The sequence below is a fragment of the Callithrix jacchus genome, chromosome 17, assembly GCF_049354715.1.
Source record: "Callithrix jacchus isolate 240 chromosome 17, calJac240_pri, whole genome shotgun sequence".
Lineage (NCBI taxonomy): Eukaryota > Metazoa > Chordata > Mammalia > Primates > Cebidae > Callithrix > Callithrix jacchus.
Window position 1 is genome coordinate 36,184,189 of NC_133518.1, and position 14,080 is coordinate 36,198,268.

The 14,080-nt window shown below is 33.8% G+C and overlaps 1 protein-coding gene across 16 annotated transcripts in view; it reads left to right on the forward strand.

The window, feature by feature from the left end:
• Window positions 1-14,080, forward strand: part of HLTF (helicase like transcription factor) — a 54,320-nt gene that overhangs the window by 13,617 nt on the left and 26,623 nt on the right. For 8 of the 16 annotated variants that reach the window (XM_008983685.5, XM_008983686.5, XM_008983690.5 and 5 more), the window contains exons 6-13: window positions 939-1,013; window positions 1,167-1,358; window positions 4,198-4,293; window positions 7,649-7,724; window positions 9,081-9,174; window positions 11,200-11,279; window positions 11,371-11,415; window positions 12,192-12,281. In XM_008983685.5, the coding sequence (XP_008981933.1) occupies window positions 939-1,013; window positions 1,167-1,358; window positions 4,198-4,293; window positions 7,649-7,724; window positions 9,081-9,174; window positions 11,200-11,279; window positions 11,371-11,415; window positions 12,192-12,281 (748 nt within the window). The remainder of the gene's footprint in view (window positions 1-938; window positions 1,014-1,166; window positions 1,359-4,197; window positions 4,294-7,648; window positions 7,725-9,080; window positions 9,175-11,199; window positions 11,280-11,370; window positions 11,416-12,191; window positions 12,282-14,080) is intronic. The other 8 variants (XM_008983687.5, XM_078354026.1, XM_078354029.1 and 5 more) reach the window with 1 other exon arrangement.

Genomic DNA, 14,080 nt, shown 5'->3' on the forward strand with positions numbered 1-14,080 from the left:
TGATTTCTTCTGAGCTGCTGCTGTGTGTTCATGTGTTAATTTTCAAAAATGTCTGTTTTACATAAATGATATAAAATTGGACTGACCTAGTTTAAATAGTCAACTAATTTAGCATAATAAAATTATCCTGTAGTGCGTGGCAAGTTCCTTATCGCAGTAATAATAAATGAAATGTCATTGACCTGGCAGGACTGACAAAATATTTTGAATGCAACTGATAGCATCACAGAACTTTAATGGCAGAAAGAACCTTAGAGACAATATAAATTTAGTTCATCCCTTTCATTTTGTAGGAATAAGACACAGGACCATAAAGGTCAAGTTTTGCCAACACTTGTAGATAAGCTTACTTGTGGTAAAACTGCGACTGAAACTCAGGACTTAAAACTCTTCTATATTTTTTTACTTCCTGACACCTAAAGCACCTGTTCATTCTGTCTTCAGTGAGCAGTATAATCCTGGAGTTGATTTGTGTGCCTTTTTGGCATTTGACTATTTTGTGTTTTTTTTTTTTTAATTTAATTTAATTTTAATTTTTTAGTATTTGGGGAAAGAGTCTCTCTCTCCCAGGCTGGAGTGCAGTGGCATAATCATGGCTCACTGTATCCTTGACCTACTGGGCTCAAATGATCTTCCCACTTAAGCATCCCTGGGAGCCACAACTACAGGCACACACCACCATGCCTGACTAATTTTTTAAAAATATTTTTTAGAGACGGGATCTTTCACTATGTTGTCCAGGCTGGTTTCAAACTCCTGAGCTCAAGTGATTCTCCCACCTTGGTCTCCCAAAGTGCTGAGATTATTGGCGTGAGCCACCACTCCTGGCTCATTTGACATTAACATCAGTTAATGAACTAAATGATTTGAAATCTGACTTAAGTACAAGTATTTTAATTAGTTTGTTTTACATTGTTTCTTGTTGCTTTTTATTGTAGCTTAAAACAGAATTTGACAGATTGTTTGAAGATTTAAAAGAAGATGATAAAACCCATGAAATGGAACCGGCTGAGGTATAGAGCCAATTTTTTTATTTGAGACTACTCAGAATGTTTAAATATGCTTATAATCTACTTTTGTTTAATCACAGGATCAACTCTTCGAGATTCTGCATGTAAAAAAAGGAATGGCTTACTGTATTTCATTTTATGACTTTTTATTTATAGGCTATTGAAACACCACTACTTCCACATCAAAAACAAGCTCTAGCATGGATGGTGTCACGTGAAAACAGCAAAGAACTTCCACCATTCTGGGAACAACGAAATGACTTATACTATAACACAATAACAAATTTTTCTGAGAAGGACCGACCAGAAAATGTCCATGGAGGAATTTTAGCTGATGATATGGGTTTGGTAATTATTTTTTCTTTAGTTAATATAATCTAATTTTGTGACAATGATTTTCTAGAAAGTAATTTTAAAGTAAAAAGAGATAGGAATATGTTGGTATTAGTTTTGGACTAGATTTTACTATCTTTGTAGAACACAGTTTTTCCTATAGTTTTTACTTAAAACAGTGGTAAACTTTTGGTTTGGTTAAAGTACAATTGAAATAATTAGTTTACAATAGTGGTATAAAGGTGTGTTTCTCAATTTTCTTTTTTCTTTTTCATTTTTTTTCTTTTTGAGATGGAGTCTTGCTTTCTGGAGTGCAGTGGCATGATCTTGGCTCACTGCAGCCTCCGCCTCCCAGGTTCAAGCATTTCTCCTGCCTCAGCCTCCCAAATAACTGGGATTATAGGCACGTGCCACCAACTGGGATTACAGGCATGTGCCACCATGCCCAGCTAATTTTTTTTATTTTTTGTAGAGACAAGTTTCACCATGTTGGCCAGCCTGGTCTTGAACTCCTGACTTCAAGTGATCCACCCACCTTGGCCTCCAAAAGTGCTGGGATTACAGGTGTGAGCCACCATGCCTGGCCATGTTTCTCAATTTTCTTTGCTCTTTGAAATTCAGGGTGACCTGTCTCTCATGAGTTTTCTTTTAAAAAGTAAAGGCAAAGCAATGTTATGTGAAATTGTATTCCATCACAAATGTTGTGGTAATCAGAGTATTAAATAGATATATATGGGTTCTTACACTAGCAGTTTTTATATTTTTCAGTCTCAGTAACCCTTTCTACTCTTAAAAATTACTGATGATCTCAAAGAGCTTTTGTTTTTATGGGCTGTTATCAGTATTTATAGTATTAGGCAATGGTAATTAAAGATAACAGTATAAGCTCATTACTTGTTAACATAAATGGCATATTTTTTAATGAAAAGTATGCCAAAACACTAACAATTTTGGTGAGAGAACTAGCATTGTTTTACATTTTTGCACATCTCTGTGTTTGGCCAAATAGATGGTAGCTGAATTCTCATTTGCTTCTTCATTCAGTGTATTCTGTTAGGTTGTTTTGGTTTAAGTACATGAAGAAAATTTGTCCTTACACTGGTATGTAGTTGTAAAGGTACAGTATTTTAGTAGCTTTTTAGATAATTGCAGATTTCTTTGATATATACATCAAAATTCAATAAGTATTAGTTTATTAAAGGATAATTATTGTCACATGGAACTCTAAGTCTTATTAGTGAGCTTTTTATACCCTGTTTCCTTGAAATCTATTTGTATATTTTGCCCATTGAATGTATATTTTACCTGTGTATGATTTTATAACACCAAGCATTGCTCATTTAGAAAATGTTGGTTCATTGAGTTGGGCAGACCTACCAAATGTTGATGTATTTGATATGCAATATCCAAAACTTACATTCATTAATATTACCACTGATGTTATTAGAAAATTATTTACATTTTGGGAAGGCACTGTGTTCATATTATGACACACAACTTTTCCAACATTCTGATTTCTATTGAAAACTTAAATTTTATAATCTCAGTTGTTTCCTTTTTTAGATGACAGCCTCACTTTGTTCATTTTCAAGAAAATATCTTTCAGACATTCAATCATGAATGATAGTTGTCATTCAAGTAAAAAATGGTGCTGCATGGAAAAAGTGACTAGTTGAACTTATAAATCCCATCTTGATTGATTTTTCTCTAGCTAACCCTCATATTTTGATATGCAATAGAAATAGTTCATATGTCCTTTGCATTTCACTGCACAGAATATTAAAAAGATTTATACTTAAGTGATGAAATTTAATAAAATTAATGTGTGCTGCTTCGTTGAGAACATTTTTTTTTTTTCTTGAGATGGAGTTTCACTCTTGTTGTCCAGGCTGGAGTGCAATGGTGCAATCTTGGCTCACTGCAACCTCCGCCTCCCAGGTTCAAGTGATTCTCCTGCCTCAGCCTTCCAAGTAGCTGGGATTACAGGCATGAGCTACTATGCCCAGCCAAGAACATTCTTAAGGAAAACTTTTTTTTCAACTGTATGTGGCAGTTAAGAATATCATGACTACCAATATAACTTAGTGCCAACTGTTTTATTTTATGCTGAGGCACTTTTTTCACCATTGCTATTTGGGCTTTTTGTAGCATTAGTGCAGATGTTAACAGAAATAAAGTCTGTCTTAGTAGTATTATAAAAACAGTTTTGACTTCACATTTTCCTGAAGGGCTCCTGGGAAACCTTCCCCATCCCCAGTGGCCTGCGGACCACATTTTAAAATGCTGTTTAACACTGCTTTAAAATGGCCAGAGATTTATTTCTGTATTGCCAGCTATCAGTTAAGCTGCAGTAAATATTGAAAAATTACATGTTTCCATTTAAGAAAAATACGTAAGAAATATGTCCTTTATGTTTTATGGATAAGTTGTGACTTAAGCTTGGTATTATCTTTAAGTCACATTTTAATAAAATGATTATATGCATACTGGAATTACTGATCACTTTAGCTCTGAACTTCATGGCAAATGAGTAATTACAAATAGTTGCATGATAAAAATCAATAGTTCAGGGTTAAATGTAGAATTGTAGAATAGCAGTCATTCAATAAAATGACATTTCTCAGAGATATTTAAACAGTATTTTATAGTGTAAATCATTTAACAGGTCCTAATATTGCAGTGAGGGGAAAGCATTTTCCAACTAAATAAAATATTCATTAACCTGTATATATAATACGCTTTTGTGGCCTTGAATGATACTTGATATTCGATTACTTGATTTTAAAATGGGAATATTTTTCTGGTGAACTGGGTTTCAGAATCTAACCATTTGTCTTTTTAAAACATTTTTAAGGGTAAAACTCTTACAGCTATTGCAGTAATCCTTACCAACTTCCATGATGGCAGACCTCTTCCTATTGAAAGAATTAAAAAGAATCTACTGAAGAAGGTAAAGTAGTAGTAAGTGCGATTTCTATGAAATCTCCAGTTTACTGTTAAATCTTTAAATTTCATCATTTAAAATACAAAGAAATTGTATTTCCAGAAATGTGATGGTCTCTCTGTCTCTGACAAGAATGAAAGTTTGTATCGCATTCTTTTTAGTTTTTCAGACAAGGTCTGGCTCTGTTGCCCAGGCTGGAGTGTGGTATTGCAATTCAGCTCACTGCAACCTCTGCCTCTCGGGCTCAAGTCACAGGATTTCACCATTTTGTCCAGGCTGATCTTGAACTCATGAGCTCAAGTGATCTACCTGCCTCAGCTTCCCAAAGTGCTGAGGTTACAGGTGTGAGCCATCAGCAGGTATCATATTCTTGAGAGCAGTGGTAATTTCTATTAAGAGGCTTAAAGTTGTTTATAATCTTTGAACAATTTTGCCAGTCAATAATGCCATTTCTGAGAAACTATCTGAAGGGAGTTACCAGAAATTCATTTTTTCCAAAGAAATTACAGGTTTGTTTTTTTTTCCTCAACATTGTTTTAAAGGTGTACAGTTTGTAGGCTAGGCATATTGACTGGCACCTGTTGTTCCACCTTCTTGGGAGGCTGAAGCAGGAGGATTGCTTGAGCCCAGGAGTTCGAGCCTATAGTCAGCTATGATTGCCCTATTGCAGTCCAGCTCCAGTGACATTGAGAGACTCTGTCTCTAAAACAAATAAACATAAAATAAAAGTGGACAATTTGAAACATCTTTTGACAAGAGAACAGTTAAATGATATAGCCATAAAATTTACTATTATGAAACCACAAAGTATTATTTTTGATGAATAATTACTTTCATGATTTTTGTTAAAAAGCTAGAGGTACAAATCTTTGTATGGAGTTTGATTCCTCATTTTGTAAATAATATATTCATGTGTGTTTTAAGTCCATTCACATATACTATCTGTACCAAAATGTTAATAATTTATATCCTCGTGATGAGAATAACGGTGACTTTTCTTGATATTTAATGTGTGTGTGTGTGTGTGTGTGTGTGTGTGTGTAATATAAACATACATTTGTATTTGATCTCTAAGAATTAAAAATTAATTAATTTATTGAGAAAATAAATGTTATTAGAGAGGAATGGTTACTTCTTTTCTTATCTGAAAATTCAGATAACTTAAAGAGAAGGAAATAGCAAAAAGATGTGTGCAGTATACCTCTTTTCTGTACTCTTCTGAATTACCATTCTTCCTAGTTTTTAGTTTTCAGAGAAGGCTGTACATCAGTTTCCTGTCAGTGCTACTGAGATTTTATTTTATTGTCTATACTTAGTTATATTTCCTTCTTTTTACTTTTATTGAGTTAAAGTCTCAGATTCAATTCCTTACCCTGAACAACCTGATGTTTTATGTCTTGTTCTTCCTACATTTGGTTATTAAAACTGAAGTTTTAGGTTACCAGATTTGATAGAAGCATATAAGACTACTTCAGATTTAGTCTCAGTTATTGAGAAATTACCAATTAACAGTAAGGATTTCTCTTATTTTTCCCCAAGATCAGTTATATATTTAAGGTGTTGTATAGTAGGAAGGTTTTAGGATATTTGGGTTGCTACGTAATTGAGATGGAAGCTGAACATGTGATTTTCAGCCAGGTATTTATTTTTTAAAAAATTGTCACTCTTTCAAGTAGGTTTAGATATTCCAAACATAAATAGAGTGAAATATTATTGATTTAAAGGCCCCTAGATTTGAACATACTATTGTTTCATCCACGTAAGACTTGATAAAAAATTTATCTTTGAACTTCATGGAGAAAAAGTTTGCTGAGCAAAATAATTTAATATAAAGAATAATGCAAGGCCAGGCGTGGTGGCTCAGGCCTGTAATCCTAGTACTTTGGGAGGCTGAGGCAGGCACAACACCTGAGGTTAGGAGTTTGAGACCAGCCTGACCAACATGGTCAAACCCTGTCTCTACTGAAAATTACAAAATTAGCTGGGCGTGGTGGCACATGCCTGTAATCCGTTACTTGAGAGGCAGGAGAATCACTTGAACCAGAGAGGTAGAGGTTGCAGTGAGCCGAGATCATGCCATTACACTCGAGCCTAGGTAACAAGAGCAGAAACTCCATCTCAGAAAGAAAAAAAGAATAATAAAAAGGACATCCTTTATGTTTGAATAAACTTAGATTGTTTGCATGCTGTTTAATAAAGTGGTTATAGTAATTATTGAAGACTTGATAGGACATTTGATGAAAAGCATTTTTACTATCTCTTTCTTGGAACTAATGCTTAGAAGTTAACTAAAATAACTCTTCTAGTTACATCTCTAAAATATTATATTTTGGATTTTTAATTAATTTATTTTATTTTATTTTATTTTTGAGACGGAGTTTCCCTCTGTTGCCCAGGCTGGAGTGCAGTGGTGCGTTCTTGGCTCACTGCAACTTCTGCCTCCTGGGTTCGAAACATTCTCCTACCTCAGCCTCCCAAGTAGCTGAGATTACCAGCGACCACCACCATACCTGGCTAATTTTTGTATTTTTAGTAGAGATAGCGTTTTACCATGTTGGCCAGTCTAGTCTCAAACTCCTGACCTCAGGTGATCTACTCTCCTCGGCTTCCCAAAGTGTTGGCATGAGCCACTGAACCCGGCAGATTTTTAATTTATTTAGATTGGTACCTATATAGGGGATGAATCTTTTCAACCACATTTTTAGTAAGACTTAATTCTAATGGGATTTTTTGCTTAACAATTCAGCTTTTATAGAATTGTTTTCAACTCATGTATATTGATGCATTTTGAAACAAAGGTACACTGAAAAAGAAAAAGAAAATGGACGGGCAAGACTCCATCGAGTAAGAGGAGAGGACACTCTGTGACCTGTACTATATCAGAGCTATTTGCTCTGAGAATTTCAGAGAAAAAGAGGATGACAATGGCAGCCTCATTAAAGATCTGAACGTTGAACATAGGTTTGAAAAGTCTGAAGTCTGAGAATTCTTAACTATAAAGTAAATCCCAGTTCTTGAGTTTTTCTCACAATAACTAATATGTCATTTATAATTGAGATTTGCTTTTGGTATTCCTTTTGAAAAGGTAAAGACCAACTAGTTTTCTTTTTTTGAGATACCTGTGAAAAAATTTTAAATCAATTTGTGTGTTTTCCTCTTCACTTATTCACCCTCCCCTTCAGTTGCTCCAGAATTGGCTAGCAGTTTAAGTAGTTTTTATTATGCAAAGTAAAGCAGTATAAAATAAGGTTTATTTAAAGTTATTTAAAACTCATAGCATGATGACATGTTACTAATCATTTCTGTGGGGGGAAAAAAACCTGATAGCAGTACTGTTTAAGAAATATGCCTATTTACCCAGGAATGTAATGTTAACGATGATTCTATGAAACTTGGAGGAAACAATACCAGTGAAAAGGCAGATGGACTAATCAAAGGTAAATTTGAATGTTGAAATGACCCAATTTTTGATTTGGTAGACTTTAATTTGAATATGACCCAATATTTGATTTGTGTTTTTTAGCCTAATATTGTAATTCTAGTTTTGGCTTTGTACCGTATAAAAATTTAGGATCTCTTTTTTTTAAAAGGACTTCCCTGAGTACTGGTAGGAAAGATTTCATCAAGGAGATCATTGAATTGGGTAGTATACCTCTTAGAGAACTGGGGAAGTGCATTTTGGGTTGTAAAAAAAATCTCATGAAAGAGTACTTTAAAAAGAGCATATTTTATTCTGGGACCTCAGTGAATTTTATGGTATTTAAAATGTAATATGCATGGACAATGGCAGATAATGCTAGAAAGCTAGCTTTAGAGCCAAATTCTGAAGTCGTAGGAGAAATGGAAAGAGGTATGTGGATTTTGCAGTTAAATGACCTTCATAAAATTAATTTTTAAAGATAAATAGAACAGACTGAAAATATTTTAAGAGTAGTAGGTGAAAAATTATAAATAACAATTGCTTGCTATTACTTTAAGTTTGGGATAAGAAAGACACAGAAAGGTGGCTGAGTTAAGGGTAAGATGAGGTTTTTTGTTTTTGATTTTCTTTGATTTTAAGAAAGGAATCCATGAGATTTTGGATTTAGTAGAGAGACTAGTAGGTTGTAGGAGGAAATAGGATCAGGAGAATAGGTAGATGAGTTATCAGTAGAATAGGTAAATGAGTTAGCAGAATAGGTGGATGAGTTAGAAGGAAAAAATACAGTTAAGGAAAAGTACAGATAAATAAGTAGATTAAAAGATAGGAAAATTGAGATTTTATGGAAGATACCATCTCATTTTCTTTGTAAAGTGAAATAGGTCATCTTGGAATAAAAGGAGTTAGAATCTAGGCAAAGAGGTCAATGTAGTATGGATCATTCTGGTGTGGATCATGTTGATGAATGGATAGGGGAGCTGAACAGTGTTTACTAAAAAGAGTTCTCAAGTGACACAAGGTGACAGCTGATGTTTGAACATAGAAATTTATAACAGCACCTATTTGTGGTTCTCCTTATCATTTTCCAGTGGCTCTTAGCTGCCTTGCTACAGCAAAAAATTCAGCCAATGTGGGGATTGGCTGGATGAGTACAAAGGAAAGACTGGGTCATAAAAATTTGAAGGTGCTTTCTAATTAGAAATGAGAAAATACTAGATTAAGAAAAAAGTAGAGAAAATACAGTAATGAAAGGAATGAAGATGTTAAGAAAACTGAAAGTCAGTAATTAGAAAACCGTGGTTTTAAGAAGGATAATACTAATTTCTGAGACAACTTACTAATATGCTATATTTGCAATTTTTCTTTGAAATAGAAGCATCTAGATGTAGTGAACAACCCAGTATTTCAGATGTCAAGGAGAAGAATAAGTATCGAATGTCAGAATTGTCTAGTTCCCGCCCCAAAAGGTAAACAATTATGGTTTGCTTATGTCATGGGTTTATTTAGATTGTTTTCTTATGTATAAGAGAGATAGAGATGACCATTATATTTGCTAAATAGTTCTTTTAAATACATTCTTTTATTTGAAACTTCCAAGATCACTATGGCTTAGGCAGCTAGGGTATTCTCATTTTACAGATGAAAAAAAAATGATACCTGTAAAATAAACGAATTGGTAAATTTTAAGAATCACTCATCTTTCTACTACTTTATTTCTATTTTATCAAGGAACTAAGATCTGGATCCTGGGATTTTTGCTTTTTTTTTTTTTTTTGAGACTTTAGAAGTTTTCTTTATGGATTTAAGGAGATGAAAACTGAAGAATATTTTATTGGCTAGCTTGACAAAAGCATTCTTGCTCATTTCAGTTCTTCACATGTAGTGGAACTAAGGCATGATAAAGTTATTTGTGGACATTATTATATTAAAATAGACTAGAGGGAGAATTTGAATAAAAGTCATAATTCCCCTCTGATCTTGTCTTGAATCTGTTAACTTTACAAACTTCATTTATCCTCTGAAGTAGGTCTAAAAACTGGGCTTTTGTTGTATTATATTGTCCATCATCAGTATCTACAGAAGTCATCGCACATCTGTCTCTGCTAGCTATTTCATCAACAAAGGTTTTGAAACTGTGGCTGTGTTAATTGTTCTGTCGTTGGTATCTCTGTGAACTAAGCACAAACCCAGCACTCACCAGTGTTTCTAAATCTAATTGCTTCAGATTTAGATAAATGACAGATGTTACAACTTTGAACTTACCATCAACCTGGGTAACAGAACACTGTTAATTGGACCATATCAGATTAAAGGACATAGAAATAATAATGGTGAGGACATGAGAAACACGACAACTAACACACATAGCTAATACAAATATGCTTATTGTATAACAGGTACTCTTTTAGGGGCATTTGCATGTAGTAATATTTTATTCTATAAGGATTATGTTTTTATTTCTGTTTTTCTTAGGAGGGAACAGAGGCATTGAAGAATATTAGTTGATTAACTTAAAATCACATAACAAATTAGTAGTGCAGTGGGGATTTGAAGCTAGGCAGTCTGACTTCAGAGTTTATTGCTTTTAGGCACTTAATCCCTGTTAAACTTGCTACACAAAATTTGTGACATTTTCTATTGTGAAAGAATTATATTTTTGCCTTTTATCTGCTTAATTTTCTTTGATAAGAGCCAGTTTTTTTTCTTTCTTTTTTTTTGAGATGGAGTTTTGCTCTTGTTGCCCAGGCTGGAGTGCAATGGGCACGATCTTGGCTTACTGCAAACTATGCCTCTTGGGTTCAAGCAATTCTCCTGCTTCAGCCTCCTGAGTAGCTAGAACTACAAGCGTGCACCACCACACCCAACTAATTTTTGTATTTTTGATAGAGACGGGGTTTCACCATGTTAGCCAGGCTGGTCTCAAACTCCTGACCTTAGGTGATCCACCCACCTCCATCTCCCAAAGTGCTGGGATCACAGACATGAGCCATGGTGCCTAACCAAGAGCCAGTTTTTTTTGTTCTAGTTTTATATGTTTTAATTGAACTACCAAATATTGCACCTTGTATTGAAATTATTAATTTTTTAGAATTACTGAATTTTTCAAATTTATTTTAATAATAGTGAAATAGGCTGGGTGTGGTGGCACACACCTGTAGTCATAGGTGCTCCTGGGTACTCCCGAAGCTAAGGCAGGATGATCACTTGAGCCCAGGAGTATGAGGTTGCAGTGACTTCTGATTGTGTCACTGTACTGCGTCCTTGGCAAAAGACAATAATAGTGGTACTCCATTTTGTATAGTAAATGCATCGGGTTGTGAAAGCAAAATGCTTTTAGCAGATTTGACTTTCATTTGTCAAAATCTTTTAAACATTTTTCAAAAAATAAATGAGTAAGACAAAGGTTTTTTATTGCACTTATTAAACATGTTTGTATATCTCATTTTGCTTTGGGTTGGTCCAAAAGTTTCTTTCTGTATACTTAATTTTAGAAGAAAAACTGCTGTCCAGTACATAGAAAGCTGTGATTCAGAGGAAATTGAAGCAAGTGAATTGCCACAGAAAATGAAAGGTAACATGTAATAGATTTGATTTGATAATGTGTCCTATATTCAAATGTCCCATTTTGCAGATTTTTATGTTTATTTTGGTTTTATTTTTAGGCAAACTGAAAAATGTACAGTCAGAAACTAAAGGCAGGGTGAAAGGTATGTGTATACTATATACCTATAATCTAGACTTCAAGATTATTAAAGTACAACTTCATTGATTTGTATCTCGCTAGGTTGGAATATTTTAGTAAAAGGTCTTAAGCTTGGCTGACGTTTACATGTGAAACTTCATGGAGCTTACCATGTGTGTTAAATTAATTTTGTAAAGAAGTAAAATGAATAGTTTCAAATTAAAATCTAAGGGATAATAATATTTTAACTCTCCTTAAAACAATTTTCTACTACCTATAAAATGAGTTCTATAAAACCTACGTGTATAGTATGAATAGTAATTACAAAATTAGGTTGAGAATGTCTTTCTGGCCATACTATTATTGTTTACATTATTTATTTTCCTGTAATTGAGATCATACTATATTTCTCATTCATTGAGAAATTGTATTTCATTTGGAAGATAACTGATCATATTGACTGATCTGAAAATTTGGCAGCTTTATTATTAAAAATCAAACTATTTGTTTCCTCAAAAAATTCTCCCTCCACCTGAGAGCTCAGTCACTTTGCAGATGACTGCTCCTACTTTAATTCCTTCTTCTCAAATCTTACCATGAATGACTACATCAGTTCTGTAAGTTGAAAAGATATGCTTAGTGTCAGAGGTAGCAATTTCAGTTGTATTTTAATTTAATAATATAAGCTCTTACAATAGAGAGGGTGAAAATGGCATTCTATTTCTTATCCTTAGAAAGTACCTGTACTCTAGCACAGGAGATAATTTGAAAAAAATTTAAGATTCTTTGTTGTTTTATCAGCAGGGTCTTCTAAGGTTATAGAAGATGTGGCATTTGCATGTGCATTAACCTCATCTGTTCCTACAACAAAAAAGAAAATGTTGAAAACGGGTCAGTAAATATCCTGATTTCCTAGCTTTTTTTTTTCTATTTTTGAATGAAAAAATATTAAATTTTTTAAAACTTATAAAACCATATTACAAGAAGTTTAGAAAATAGAGACTATGTAGAGACTTTTTTTTAAAGTATATAACCTGTTAAAAAAACAAAGCTACGTCATAATTTGCTTTCCCTTTGGTGCCTTTTCCTATTGTATTTGTTTTAGTTAGGGTCAAAATATGATGGGGGGGCCCTTACTCCTCTGAAGAGCAGAGATATTTCTTTTAGTGAAGTCACAAAGCAATTTGTGGCTGCTTTAAAAAGCTTAATTTAATTTGGATTAATTTAAGTTAAAGATTTAATTTTTGGTATTAGAATTTGCTTTTCATTTAAAAATGTTAGTGATCTTTATTATAATTTTATATTTTGTAATTCATAGGTAAACATCACTGCTTAAGAAACTAAATATTTGAAATGGGAAGAGATTGAACTAAGGTTGAGAAGATGTGGGACGAAGTTATATCTCTGCCCCTTGGTCTCTCCATTATTTTACATGTTGGGGATATAGCAGACTATCTGTTTTCATAGAACATAAAATCTAATGATGGGAGAAACATACAATAAGCAAGTAAACATAATTTTAAATAATGACAAGTAATGTGAAGAAAATAAAGGAGGCTAATGAAGTAAAGATTGACTTGAAGTGGCTTGTTTTAGAAGGAGTTATTTGAGCTAACATAGAATCATGAGAAAGAGCCAACTTTTGGCCCAGTCAGGTGGATTATTCTTTACCCTGATTTTAGATACTTAAAGAAATGTGGAAATTTCAGTTAAGATATAATTAAATTACACATTAGAAGCCCCTTTCAGCTGCAGATGCATAGCAGTGATACAGTAGAGAAAATTTTAAAAGTCACAGCTGTGTGTCATTTTGGTTTTAATCAAACTAAGCATATCTTTGAAAGAGCAGCAGAATAGAAACAAAACTCTATGAGTGGAGACAGAAGCCATAATCTTGATTGTCTTTCTGGTAGATAGTGATCTCTTTAGTAAGAAACAAAAAGTCATAAGAAAAAGCTTGATTAAATTCCATTTTAATTTTAAATTTAATAATACATTTTAAATTTCCATGCATCCAAAGGTGCCATAAACAAAGTAAAAAATGGTAAGGCTGAAGAATATATGTGTGTTAAGTATAACTGACAAAGGATTCAATTCTAGACTATATAAGAACTTCTCAAACAATTGGAAAAAGGCCACCCAATAGGAGAATAGTTAAAGGATATACATGCACAGTCCACAGAAAGAAAGAAAACCCAAATAACCAGTTACCGCTGGAAAAGATATGCTGACTCAGAATTATTGGGAAGATGCAAATTAAAGGAAAGTGGAAACGATATGCTGACTGAGAATTGGAAACATTGGAAAACTTTGGAAAAGATATGCTGACTGAGAATTATTGGGGAGATGCAAATTAAAATTAAAGGGCAGGCATGGTGGCTCATACCTGAAATTACAGCACTTTGGGAGACCAAGACTGGTAGATTGAGCCCATGAGTTCAAGACCAGGCTGGGCAACATGGTGAAATCCCGTTTTACAAAAAAATACACAAAATTAACCAGATATGGTAGCACATCCCTGTAGTCCCAGCTACTTAGGAGGCTGAGGCAGGACAACCACTTGAGCCTGGGAGGTTGAGGCTGCAGTGGGCCATAATAGCGCCATTGCATTCCAGTCTGGGCGACAGAGCGAGACCATGTCTTAAAAACATAAAATAAAGAGCAGGATGCTCTTACTCATCATATTTTCA